General features: G+C 40.8%; 1 protein-coding gene across 1 annotated transcript; it reads left to right on the forward strand.

The window, feature by feature from the left end:
• The first annotated feature begins 901 nt into the window (after window positions 1-901).
• On the forward strand, window positions 902-12,542 carry LOC125023722 (serine/threonine-protein phosphatase PP1-beta catalytic subunit-like). The gene is made up of 8 exons (XM_047611191.1): window positions 902-1,022; window positions 4,336-4,467; window positions 9,028-9,258; window positions 9,370-9,474; window positions 9,581-9,652; window positions 9,867-10,018; window positions 10,476-10,610; window positions 10,739-12,542. Exons 1-8 carry the CDS (start codon window positions 971-973, stop codon window positions 10,841-10,843), a joined length of 984 nt encoding a protein of 327 aa, XP_047467147.1. The 5' UTR covers window positions 902-970; the 3' UTR covers window positions 10,844-12,542.
• Window positions 12,543-13,666: the final 1,124 nt, after the last annotated feature.

Here is a 13,666-nt window from a genome sequence, read left to right on the forward strand (position 1 = left end):
TATGACCACTTTGTAGTGATTAGAGCAAAAGACTGCTTCTGTAATTATGCCTGTTAGTTATTGCGGTGAAAGGTACATTTATTCAACTGGGGAAGCTTGAATTTTCAATTTTTATATTTTATTTAATGTACTTTACTCCACATTTTATTGCACTTTTCCACTCTTTGCAAGTAAGATTTGGAATGCATTTCCTTCACTTGTAAACAAGTGTTTTTACAGCATTGTATGAAAAGTAAAATTCAGTGAAATATTACTTACGTGGCTGAGAACATGTGTTTTCCCAAATAGCAGTGCTGGATGCAGCCTAGATTAACACAAACAGACCTCCAGAAACTTTACCCAGTATATATACACCTCTAAAAAATAAGAGTTGAAAAAAATGTTTGTTCATTTGTTTGTTTCAATGTTTGTCTGTGATAAGATGCCAAAAAAAGAAATCAACACAATAGTAGAAGGTGTGTGGTTTAAACATAATATTTTAACGAGGACAGAATTGCCTCTTTCAAGGTGAGGCGGCATAGATTAACTCTCCCAAACAGAAAGACAGTTCCGGGAGGGGGTTGTCTGCTTAAAGTCTGCAGGGTCAGTTCAGTCCAAAAGGAAACACAAATGATATAATGATGTTGTCTCATATCTCAGTTAAGACAGGCAGGGTTGGCTATCTTTGCTGACCTAAATATCTTGCACCTATAGTTCCAACATCATCTTCTCATTTAAATGCAACTTCTTTTCTTTATTTTATTTTATTCTTTAAACCAAACGATAGCTTTGTAACACAGTACAAACCACCCCTAAAAGTCTGACCTTAGAATCGCCCCTGGATTTAAATATAACTTATTAAACGTGTCCTTCTTCATCTGCTCTCTGGTTGTCGTTGCTGGGTTTTCTCTCAGCAGCGCCCCCTGGTGTCCGCGGGGGGGAACCGGCCCGGACAACACTACATTACACCACCACCAGCACTAGTGTGAAGATGGCGGAGGGTGAATTGAACGTGGACAGCCTCATCTCTCGACTCCTGGAAGGTGAACGATTCTAACGCTGTCTATGATATAAGTCGGAGACGGAGATTTGCGCTTTTTGCGATGCCTCTAAGCTTCATCCTTATAACTATTACTGTTGCCCCTCCAAGTGCGCACAACTAGCTCGGCTAATGTCGGCTAGCTCCGGCTAACGCTACCGTTAGCTGGCCGTGTTTATAAACACTGTTAGCGGTGAAACGCCTCCACGTCTCCGTTTGCGCAGTAATATGTGCGCTACTCTCGGGAACTAATACAGCAAACCGCGGCGTCAAATTTAACTTTATATTTGGATTCAACTCTCTGCCTGGTGTGTTTGCGGGATTCTGGCTATTTTATTTATTATTTTTTGCCAAATTGTGTAAGGCTGGTATCGAGAAAAAAGGAGCAGGGACGTTATTTTTTTTTTCATGTGTGTTGAAATCATTTCTTGTAACGGTTATAATATGTCTTAACGTAAAATGCTATATATTATCATTATCATTGTCATTATTGCATTTACAGTGATATGCCCGTATATATGTAATTTTAATACGGTTCACTTTCTACTGGTGGTGACCTGGTTAATGTCCCCTAATTGAGAAAAGAAATGTGTTGAGAGCCTTGTACACAAATGCATAGCTTGTTTTTAATCTGTCACTAGATGACTAGACCCCGGACTAATTTTGAGCTGCTAAATAATGTTATCATGCACCAGTTTAATCTGTTTGGGGGCAGGTTGCTGAGATTCAGGGCACTCATGCTCACATATTCAAATAAATGTCTCTCTATACCAACAATAATAATAATAATAATAAAGCTCAAATGTAACATAAGTAAGTTAAAAAAAAATTTACCAAAATATTTATATCTGCAGCCTAAAGCCATGCTTAATGCTTTTGTACTTGGACCAAGTGTTGCACCATAGGGAGAGAAATGGATGTGCAAAAAGTGATTTGTTTTATTTATTTATTTTTTTTTGTAATGTGCTGTTTCCCCACCTGCTCCAGAGAAGACGGAGAGCTTTGTGTTCCCCCATGAGATCTCTTTTTGAGTCAGACTGGACCACTACGGCAAAAAAATTCAGCTGTCCTTGGCATACTTTCCACCAGTGTCTCATCTGTGGCTCCATTGGAGGGCCGATGAGACACAGTGCTGCGCAAGGATTGGTCATTTATAATTATTCCTGGTAGTTGTTGTCACACTGCAGCTGCTCTGTGTTTGTTACACATTTAGTTTACTGGAAATGGGGTAATATAATTACTCCACAGCCTGTTATTTGTTGTGAAACTAAATCTCATCTGTAGTGTTTGTCATATCAGTCATCGGGAAATTGGTATTTGACATCTAGGGTCAATGACTTGTGGCTTGCCATTTTTCTCACTCAGACAGCCAGTGGATCCTTCTCTCATTCAGTTTTCTGTGGCACTTAGCTCAGACTGTGACTTGTTGATTAAGTTGCTCGTATTTTGATCACAAGTTGGACGTGGCATCTTTCATAGATGGTCAGTTTTGTCGCGGTCTTGTTTGTGTGCACGCCAAAAATAATAGTGACACAAGTGACTAATTAAACTGGACGCTATCATCACTTTGGCTTGTTACAGAAAGTTTTTTAGCTTTATATATGTATATATATGTGTGTGGTTGTGTGTGTATATGTGAAAGCTTCCTTTACAATTAATACCTTTAATGAAGTATCATGACCTACTGCTTTTTTTTTTTTGCAGGAGAAGTAAATAGTCTGTCTCTGATGAGTCAGAACTGATTGATTGGCTCAGGGGAGACCTACACAAATATAGGACATAATGTTGTGCCTGATCGGTGTTGAGTGCGTTATCAAGAAATTAACATCTGTCTAGGTCTTTAAATGAGACGCTCTAAACGGCGTTGAGCCTGCATCTTGTTATCCAACATCACACAATAGCTTGCTGTAGGTTTTGGGCCTTGAGGAAAAGCCAAGTGTCAGCGAGAGAGCTTATATATTAATTAATGTTTAAATTTACAGTACACAGAGTCACTTCATCCAAGCACGTGTACGGTCGCAGTCCAAATACACACATAAACAGTGATTTTACGATTCTTGCCATTGCTTCATTTTAGCCTTTGCCCTCTCAGTGTTCTTAAGAACGTAATCTCCTTTAAAGTGGCAGCCCGCAGAGCGTGAACAGTGAAAGGTTCGGTGTTAAAGCCGAGCAGGCTCAGCATCCGAGCTTAACTCACTCTGCTCTGATGAGGCCGGCCAGTTGAGTAAAGAGCACTGCTTCTGTAATTTCATGCTTCAAGCCGCTCGTGTGTATGGAGCTGCGGCGATGGATGGAGCAGATGGAGGATAAGGAAAATTGATGGTGTAAAGCAATTTAATTTTATTTGGTGGAGCTCTTGAGTTGATTTTGGCACTCACAATCACCATCTGTGAGGATCCATATTGCCCTGGTTTGCTTACTTCTTTCATATTTGGTTAGATTACATGACTAATGAGCCTTTGAATGCCAGAGGGTTTTCGCGTGTCACGTGTGTAGCACGTGTTTGTTTATATGTGTGCACAAATGCATGCTCTTAGCTTTGGGAATTCCTCTCCAGTACATTAATATATCGATTCTGTGCAACTCTGTTTTTGTTTTGTTTTTTGAAAAAGAACCCCAAAAAAACTCTGTAATGTAAGCCAACAAAAAAAGTAAATAGAGAACTTCCTCTCCTAACTACTAACTACAACTCTTTAGTGGGAATCTAGGTTTAGGGCAATACCAAAATGGTTGGTCCTTACATAATTCTTCAGTTCTAGATTTTTTTTTTTCCTCACATTTGTTTTCATCTTGAACTTTTCCTTTCGCTCAGAGGGATTTGCTTAATTTAAACGCGCCATGTGAATGTATTCCAATGACCATTTAATGTATTGTGTATATATGTGAGTGAAAAGGAAGCAAAATATTTTTTTTTTTAAATATGTAATCACCGTCTTCATCTCTCTTGATTATTTCAGCTGCTGACTGTAGCCAACGTTTGCAGTTCTCTGTCCTCTTTTCATCGTTATAAGATTAATCTGCACCCAGAGCTGTGGCAGAAAGCCTGAAAGTAGGCTTGAGCTAACAGTGCAACTGCACAGCCAATAAAACCCACACCACTGCTGAAGATGCAAGCTGCTCTCATGTCCTAAGCAGTGGGTTTCCGAAGTGTGGCTGAAACTAAGCAGCTATAACCATTAACACCCACATTTCGTGAGCTTTACGATAGCCTTTGCGAGTGTTTTTCCCAACTTAGCTGAACATATCGTCCTATTGCGGTGCACCTTATAGTGTTGGGGGGTTCCCCATGTCATTTGTATCCTTTCTCTCCTTTCCAGTGCGGGGATGTCGTCCAGGGAAGATCGTCCAGATGACAGAGGCAGAGGTGCGGGGCCTCTGCATCAAGTCCAGGGAGATCTTCCTCAGCCAGCCCATCCTCCTGGAGCTTGAGGCACCCTTGAAGATCTGTGGTTAGTGGTTTCTCATCGTGCCCTTTTTCACTTTCGAAACATCTCAGGCGTATTTAAGCTTGAGTTCTTCGTTGTTGTTCTCTTGTTTTCCTCTCTTCTGACCCTTCTCTGCTGTGTCACATATTCAGATGTAATGTTGCCAGTTATTTTGCTGAAACACTAGTTCCCTGCTGAACACTTGACACTGCTTTACATGCACACTCTCTGCACTGAAAATGACTGTGCACATAGGCGAAGAAAAATATCAGCGTTTTCACTGTTTTCAGTGTAGCCGGTAATTGATTTTACGAGCGCTGTATACGCTTCGAGTATTTTCCTATGGCCTTTCTCAGATGACAAATAACAACATAATCTGAAGGCTGAAGGCAAATTCCCACTCTGCAGAGCACAGACCACAGAGAGTGGTCTGCACAGCCCAGAGCAGCAATCAATTTGTTTGATACGGCTCAGAGTTTACTTATGTAACCGTGGTGGATGAAACTGCCTCGGCCTGGGTCATATATTAAGTCACGGCTTTGCGCTCTTAACTCAGCTGCCCTGTGTAAATTGCTCAGTGGTACATATATTCACGCATGCACACATTGTTTATCACCATTTTATGCTCATAACATAGACAAGTCGAAGATGCGCGAAGAAGCACACGATCAGAAGCGAGCTCCTTCTCTCTGCAGCCAAAATAGCTGCCGCTGTCACTATCTCTGGCTCCTGCATATCTCAGCACACTCCCACGTGCTTTATCTCTTCCCTACAGTGCAGCGCTGCAACTGCAAACAACTCTGAACCTTCTAATATATGTGCCAGTCCTTGAAAACACATACACTGTGAGCAGCTTCCTCCTACACACATTTACTTGGTGAAGTTGTTTTATGCTGTAGATCTCATACTGTACCAGTATGAGATCATTTGTATTTTGAGGTTAACACAAAGCATAAGTTTGTATGTATTTAATATGTGTTTAATGTTAAAAGAGTGAGGTATTCATGTCTGACCATCCATGGTATGTCTAAAAACCTGACTTGGGCTTGAACTTGTTCTGAGTTTTTTTTTTCCCTTCCAAGTGGCTTCCTGTACTTTTAAATAACTGGTGAGGAATTTAATGGTTGTTGTCTGAAACACTGTTGATGTCTGAAATTCACATCACCTAGGTTAACAACCCAGTACTTACCTGCAATTATAAGATGTTGTTCAGATTATCTTGGGCGGTATCCTCTTTTTCCACAGTTAATGATTTTCTAATGGCCTATTAACGTCTAGGAAGCTCTCTCTGCGTTGCCTCTGAACTTTTAACCTGAGTCCGATTAGTTGCCTCAAACCTACGGCTCCAATGGCAGCTAAGTATCAGTGGTGACTATAAACCCTGAACTCTTTAATTATTTACTTGGTTTCACTCTTACTCTCACATATTAATCTACATGTCACTGGCGCTAGCTTGGCCACTGTTAGGCTCTCATTTGTTTATTCTAATACATGAACATTGTTCTCCAGAGCTGTTGGTGTTCTTTGTCCAGTGATCATTTTGAGGGCATGTTAAATCCTAATTTTGTTACCCCCAAAAAAAATCTGCGGTGATGATGGTGCAAACTAACACCCTGCAATTACAGTTGTCTGCCGAAATACGAACTTTAAAAAGCTTCACTTTAAACTTTAAAGCTTCAAATGTTTAAAGCTAAACTTTAAAGCTTCACATGTTTAAAGTTTAAAGGACTTTTGTAATTCAGAGCATAATGTAGTTAACCTGTTGAGCTGAAGAAACACCACATGCATGCGTGCTATTCTGTTTCTAGGATACACTCCAGCTGTTTTGAATGTAAAGGTTTAAGGACAAGTCTCCCTTGTCAGGTGTCCGTGTGAGCTTTCAAATGTGTTTTAATTGCGATAACTATCCCTCCTGTTCACACTGGCCCTTAAGTTAGCCTGCATGAATGTGCTTCAGTGGAAGTGGGGGGTGAGAAGCATAAGAAGAGTTTATGTTTTAATACGAACCATTTCATAATGGTCTGAATTAAAGAAATGAAGTAGTCATCTTCCGGTCCTTCATGTTGTTGCTGTCCTCCCACTGTGGCTCAGCTTAAAAGCTCTGTCCAAGAGGAGTTTTTGCACTAGAAGCAATGAAACTTGAACAAGGACTGCAGCGTTCGTCTCCACATTGAAAACACCCTAAAAAAAAAAGACCTCTAAACAGCCAGTATGAACTGATCAAATGATTGCAGCACAAAACCAGTCTTGATGTTGTTAAGTGTCTGTTGTTTTGAGACCGACTTGAAAAGTTCAGAACCTTTCCTTTAATTAACAAGTCTGCTATGCTCTTGATTAAAGAGGCTGGTAGAAGTTGATTGCAAGTCTGTTGGAGAGACTGAAATTAAATTCTTTTCATGCATTCACTGCTGCAGTTATTAAATCACGCAATTCAATAGCAGGCTCTCATGGGGGTGACCTCTGCAAAACCCAGGAGAAAATGGTTCTAACTAACATCACTATTAAAAAAAAAAAAACTTGCAATTAAAGCTGAAATGATAAATAAATGTTGCTATATCTCTGAAATAAATTTGTGGTAGTTGTTTACTTTCCTCATGGTTCAAATCAGGTCGCTGAGTGCAAGTCCTCATTTATTTATATTGTTTACATGTGCATCATGAGGTGTCACATGGATCTTGTGACACGAAAAATAGACAGCACACATAGTTATGAATGATAACCCTGTTATTATGTGTTTCTGGTGTTATGAATTTATTCCTTTATAATTACCAGTGCCCAGATTGTGTTTGACTAACAGCAGCCACAGTCTGCCGATGAAGCCGATAATGCTCATTTGTGACACTAACCACAGGTTCAGCATTGATTTTTTTTGTTTGTTTTTGTTTGGAGCTTTACAAGCCGAGGATACTTGGTGTGACACTAACTGAGCATCTTTAACTGGAGGCAGGCATGTTCAAACAAACCACATTTTTTCAGATGAAATCAGGATCAGTCAGCATCACCAAACACCACCGAAAAACATAAAAAAAAAAAAAAAAAAAAGCTGAGTACCATTTTATAATCTGATTTACTTACAAGACCACAGTTAAACCTAACTCTGTGTTGCATCCCTTCTTTTTCTCAAATGTGGCTTTGTTACCGCATTGGCTTTCCTTTTCTGAGCAGACACTGCGGTACAAATGAGCAACGCTAATTGTTTATTTCCTAGTGTCCATTTCTGTTCTCGTGTTGGCGCATGCAGTAATCATTATTCTCTCTGTGCTGTCCTCTGTATTTACTCAGCCGCCTGCATTTAATGTGTTGTCCGGCATGTTGTGCTTTTTGAGCGCCAAACTAAAAATATCTGTTGGTCGGAGTTGTTTTTTGTTTTTATGTTTTATTGCGTAGTGTTTATGGATATGAACGGTTGTGTCTTCCTTTTTCCCGCTTCATCAAGTTAACAACAGTGGAGTTGCAGTGGCAGACTAACTTTCAAATAATGTTTGATTGGAACACAAAACATGTTTAGTACATTGAAACTGAAATATTGGAAAAGAAAATCCTGACCTTCTCCCTAAAAACATACTAATAATAACAATAAAAATGGGTTTAATTGTTGTTTAATAATTGTATAATTTAAAAGCTTTCATGATTCCATATCAACAGACTACACCCTGTATTATGTTGCTAGAGAACTACTTTAACTACCAGTACTTGCATTAAAACTTTAAAGGGCAAGTCAAGTGTCCGGAGCCAAAGACAAAAAAAGAAGGAGACAGTAAAGCTCAGAAGCACTGAGAATAAGACCGTCAGCCTTCAGACATTTTTAAATCATTCATTGGCATAGAAAAGTGTCCTTTTGCATGCCACCCCAAGACGTTGACAAAAATAAGTTTATGCCTGCAGCCGTGTAGGTTGTGGTGCCAGACTTGGTTTGGGTTTTGGTGCATAGATCCCTGATGGGCACAGTGAAATGGAATAAGAGTCGTGCCAACCAGTGTCATGTCTTCAAAATAACGTTGCCGATTTTGTTGGTCATTTTAATGTCAGAGCCAGACAGCTTAACAAGAACTACAATTTCATTTTAATTTGTGTGCCCTGCCACCTTGTAATGAAGCTTTGCCATAAAATTTTGCTTTCTGTTTTTGGTCCCTGCAAACCCTGTTATTATTGCTCTGGCCTTCCTGGTAAGGCTCTGTTCAGTCATCTGTGTCTGGAGCGCTTAGCCCAAATTAGAGCAACTCTTAAGTTGGTGCATGAGGATATAAAAGGAAGCAGGTCTTGGCTAGGTGATGAAGTGAGTCTCCTCTTTAGAGATTTTGTAGCTCATCAGACTGATGTCGAACGGAGAAGAGGTTGACTCCAAATCCTGGGAGAGCAGTTAAATTAAAGTTAGTTTGTGTAGATGTGAATACACGTGTGTGCGTGTGTGTCCTTCATTTTTTTGTGATTAACATGTATTGTTACCCTCAGACTTCATGTGTGATTATTAAAATCAAAGCAACTTCAGGGATTTAGGGTTTGTTAGATGTGTAGACACGTGGCTAACTTCACATTAACACCTTCTCTTCCCCTTTTCACGTTTCCCTTTCCACTCGTTTGTAGGTGACATCCATGGCCAGTACACAGACCTGCTGAGGCTGTTTGAGTATGGAGGCTTCCCTCCAGAGGCCAACTACCTTTTCCTGGGGGATTACGTGGACAGAGGGAAGCAGTCCCTGGAAACCATCTGCCTTCTGCTGGCCTACAAGATCAAATACCCAGAGAACTTTTTCCTGCTCAGGGGCAACCATGAGTGTGCTTCCATCAACCGCATCTACGGCTTCTACGACGAGTGTAAGTAGAAAGGAACTCACGCTGCGCATATATCCACACAAAGATAGTCCTGAATATGTATATATATATATATATATATATATATATGTGTGTGCTTCTCTGTTCCACCAGGCAAGCGCAGGTTCAACATTAAGCTATGGAAGACCTTCACCGACTGCTTCAACTGCCTCCCCATCGCTGCTATCATCGATGAGAAGATCTTCTGCTGCCATGGAGGTGAGGAAGCTTCCGCTGGCACTCGTTTCCTCCCACTTCCTCCATGCCTGAACTGTGACTTTTGACTTTCTTTTTGCACCTTTAACCCACTTATTTTCTGCCTCAGGGCTCTCACCTGATTTGCAGTCAATGGAGCAGATTCGCAGGATCATGAGGCCAACAGACGTGCCCGATACAGGTACCGCGCTCACACTTAATGCTGGACATGTTCACTTCCTCCTTGACGTTAAAGTTTGTGTGTAAAAAAAAAAAACAAAAAAAAAAAAAAAAAAAAAACAAAAGAAAAAACTGCATTTGACTGTGGATCCCCCATGTTACATCAACTGTATTTGTAGCACGTTGTTCACCTCTTTCCAAATTTATGTGTTTATTCTCGTCCTCCCTCCTCTCAGGCCTGCTGTGCGACCTGCTGTGGTCGGATCCAGATAAGGACGTACAGGGCTGGGGAGAGAACGACCGCGGGGTCTCCTTCACTTTTGGGGCGGATGTGGTCAGTAAGTTCCTAAACCGCCACGACCTGGACCTCATCTGCAGAGCCCACCAGGTAATTAGGACTAAATATGGAGAGAAAACAAATCTTTTGAGACTTTAAACAGACTATATCTTTACTTTACCAATAGATTATTTTCTTTCAGCTCTTGTTTAATTCTTGTTGTTAATTAGACACTAGAATAGTGTAGCTTCTCATTTCCTGCTTCCTGCTTTTCCTCCATGCATCCTACATAGCATCTAATCCACTTTTTGCTTGAAATGGAATCAAAGAATCACATTTGTAACAGCCGTCAGATGTATTTGCCTTATAAATAAATATTTCTCGCTGTCATATTGTGCACAGCTATTTCATTTTTCAGTTTAGCGTATCATATTGATTCAGATGTAGGTGTTTCTCTGCACTCAGCCTTGATAGCTTGATATCAGTTGGACTCTGAAACTAGCTGAAGATTTGCTTCTCGGTATCGATCAGTGGAGGCGTTGGAATAACGTCACGTGTCTGCCAACAGGTTGTGGAGGACGGATACGAGTTCTTTGCCAAACGCCAACTGGTCACACTTTTCTCTGCTCCAAACTACTGCGGGGAGTTTGATAACGCAGGCGGCATGATGAGTGTCGACGAATCCCTCATGTGCTCCTTCCAGGTACTGTGAAAATCACGGGGAACCGTGTAGGCATTAGTTGTTTTGGGTTTTTTTTGCCTTTTGTGATATTATCCCAGAAACACGTTCATCCTCTTTTTCTCTGCTTGTTTGTCTGTGATGTCTTAAAGATCCTAAAGCCCTCGGAGAAGAAGGCCAAGTACCAGTATGGCGGCGTGAATTCTGGCCGGCCCGTCACCCCACCCCGCACCACCCAAGCCCCCAAGAAGAGGTGAACATGCTCCGGTGGCTCTCCTCCTTCCTTCTCACCTTGTCCCTCCCGGTCTGCCAGCATGGCAACCTCTGTAACTCCCCTGTATGGCGAAGATACAGGGCTTATCTAATTGCCCAAATCTTTCCCCCCCCTTCTTCCCCCGTCTCTCTCTCGCCCTCTCCTCGATTCCACTGACAGCTCTTTTTCTTAATGTGTATGTGTACATAAATTTGCTGTGACCAATCTGTTTTATTTTTTGCCTGTTTGTTGGTATTTTTGATATTATTATTATTATTATTATTAACAAATAATCTTTTTGGTGGTTTATCTTCCAACGCTATCTGAGGTGTTCTGAGATTCGGTGTTGTGTAAGGAAATGCCTCCTCTATGTAGAGGGGCGTTATGACCAAGTTGAAGAAGAAATCCCTTCCAGTTCTTTAAAAAAAAAATAAAATAAAACAAGCGATTAAACATTGTTTTGCCTTGACCTCTCAAAGAGCAGAGAGAATCCTTCCTGTGTGTATTCCCTCTGGGACTGTGGTTTCCTTGCGATGCTAAATCCATAGATACAAATAACTTTTCATAATCTCCAGTTTAACATTTTAAAGTCATTACAGGATGTGCAGTGCACTTTGTGGTTGCTGTGCACGAGCACATTTTATACATGTAACCAGATGAGGAAGTCCACCTCCACCAGGAGTAGTGAAGAATGTGAGCCGGCCGGCGTGAATGAAATGTAGAGGCTAAATCAGATGCTGCTTGCAGTGGACACACTCGATCGATTGCTCCGCTCTGTTATGCCTCCCTGTGCCTCGACTCCACTCCCACACCGCAACATGCCACTTCTCACACAGAGCTGGTATTGACCGTTTCCTTGGCGTGTTCATTATTTGCCCTCATCTTGCTAATAGTGTGGATTTATAACAAAAGATGAGGGGGAAAAGTTAGAATTTCGTGTTCGTGGAAAGTTCACAGAGACGCTACATACGTGTTTTTGTGCTTTTCCAATCTGTAAGGAGAAGAAAATGAGTGTTGAATTATCAGTGTGTGTGGAAGAAAAGGAAATGGTCACACACACACCAAGCTTCGCTAAAGTGGAATTGTTAGGTGCAGTTTGTATATAACACCCTGGTAACAAACAATTTTGCGTTTTAAGGCTTTTTAGTAGAATGCCAGCTATCTTGCTTTCACATCACCCAATCTGTTGAGGTACAGGGTGAGCACTGGTGGAGTGGGTGGCAGCGCCAGGCTGTTACAGCGTTGGTGTGTGATTGCGTTGCCATCTGGTGTATGAATACAGTACTGCAGTACAAACTAGTATACATCCAGTGTTGTAAATTTGAAAATAGACAGCTCAAGTTTAGAACAAAATGTGGTGACTACAGGGAGGTACTCCAGATTCTCTGACCAGCAAGCCTGGTTAGCGGCTCAGCTTCAGTCTACTGACATGCAGCCGAATTTTTGTGGAAAACAGTTGCCTGTTTGATTTCTTTGATTATTATTATTTTTATTTTATTTTTACTTTTTTTTTGCTATTCGTTGTATGATTCTTTCTGTTGTGTTTCTATGTTCTCTATTTACACTGTTTACTTTTAATTCACTTTAATTTATTTCCTTATAATGATCATATGAGAACAATGCGGTGTTACCAAAAGCTGTTTTGCAATTTGTACAAGTTTGTTTGAAAGTCTATAAATTAAATAAAATGGATGGAACCCAAAGTTGGTTTTTGCGTCTGTCTTTGTGCTGATCCATTCACGTGAATGTATGAGATGCAGCCTGTAACCATCAAGAGAGGTGGTTCAGACTTACAGTGGGGGAAATAAGTATTTGATCCCCTGCTGAATTTGTAAGTTTGCCCACTTCCATAGAAATGATCAGACTCTGGTTTTTATGGTTGTTTACTGGTTATGGGTATAGACAGAAAATCAATCGAAAATGCATAAAAAACACACAATCTAAAAGTTATAAATTGTTATGTATTTTATTAAGGGAAATAAGTATTTGATCCCCAAGCACAACACAAGTCAGTACTTTGTAGAGAAACCTTTGTTGGCAAGCACAGCGATGAGACGTTTCTTGTAGTTGGTCACCAGGTTTGCACACAACGCAGGAGGGATTTTGGCCCATTCATCTTTACAGACAGTCTCTAAATCCTTCAAGTTTCTTGGCTGCCTCTTGGAAACTCGGAGCTTCAGCTCCCTCCACAGGTTTTCGATCGGGTTAAGGTCTGGAGACTGACTAGGCCACTCCATGACCTTAATATGCTTCTTCTTGAGCCACTCCTTTGTTGTCCTGGCAGTATGTTTTGGGTCATTGTCATGTTGGAAAACCCACCCACGAGACATCTTCAGTGTTCTTGCTGAGGAAAGAAGGTTTTTGTCCAAGATGTTACAGTACATGGCTGCATTCATTGGCCCCATAATGCGGTGAAGTTTAAGATCAGGAGTATTGGTAATTAGTTGACTGAGCACAGCTGTGTGCCACATGCGCACCAGCCAATCTGTAGGGGCCTGAATTCTAAGTGTATTGTTGGGGATCAAATACTTATTTCCCTTAATAAAATACATAACAATTTATAACTTTTAGATTGTGTGTTTTTTATGCATTTTCGACTGATATTCTGTCTATACCCATAACCAGTAAACAACCATAAAAACCAGAGTCTGATCCTTTCTATGGAAGTGGGCAAACTTACAAATTCAGCAGGGGATCAAATACTTATTTCCCCCACTGTATAGGTACCTTGGTCTACAGATTGAAACTGGTCTGGTTGGTAAAAACAAAAAGGTCAGATAACAATGTTTCGCCGTGAGAAAGAGGAACCAACTGAACTGCTATGGTT

Source organism: Mugil cephalus, chromosome 17 (genome assembly GCF_022458985.1).
Source record: "Mugil cephalus isolate CIBA_MC_2020 chromosome 17, CIBA_Mcephalus_1.1, whole genome shotgun sequence".
Taxonomy (NCBI): domain Eukaryota; kingdom Metazoa; phylum Chordata; class Actinopteri; order Mugiliformes; family Mugilidae; genus Mugil; species Mugil cephalus.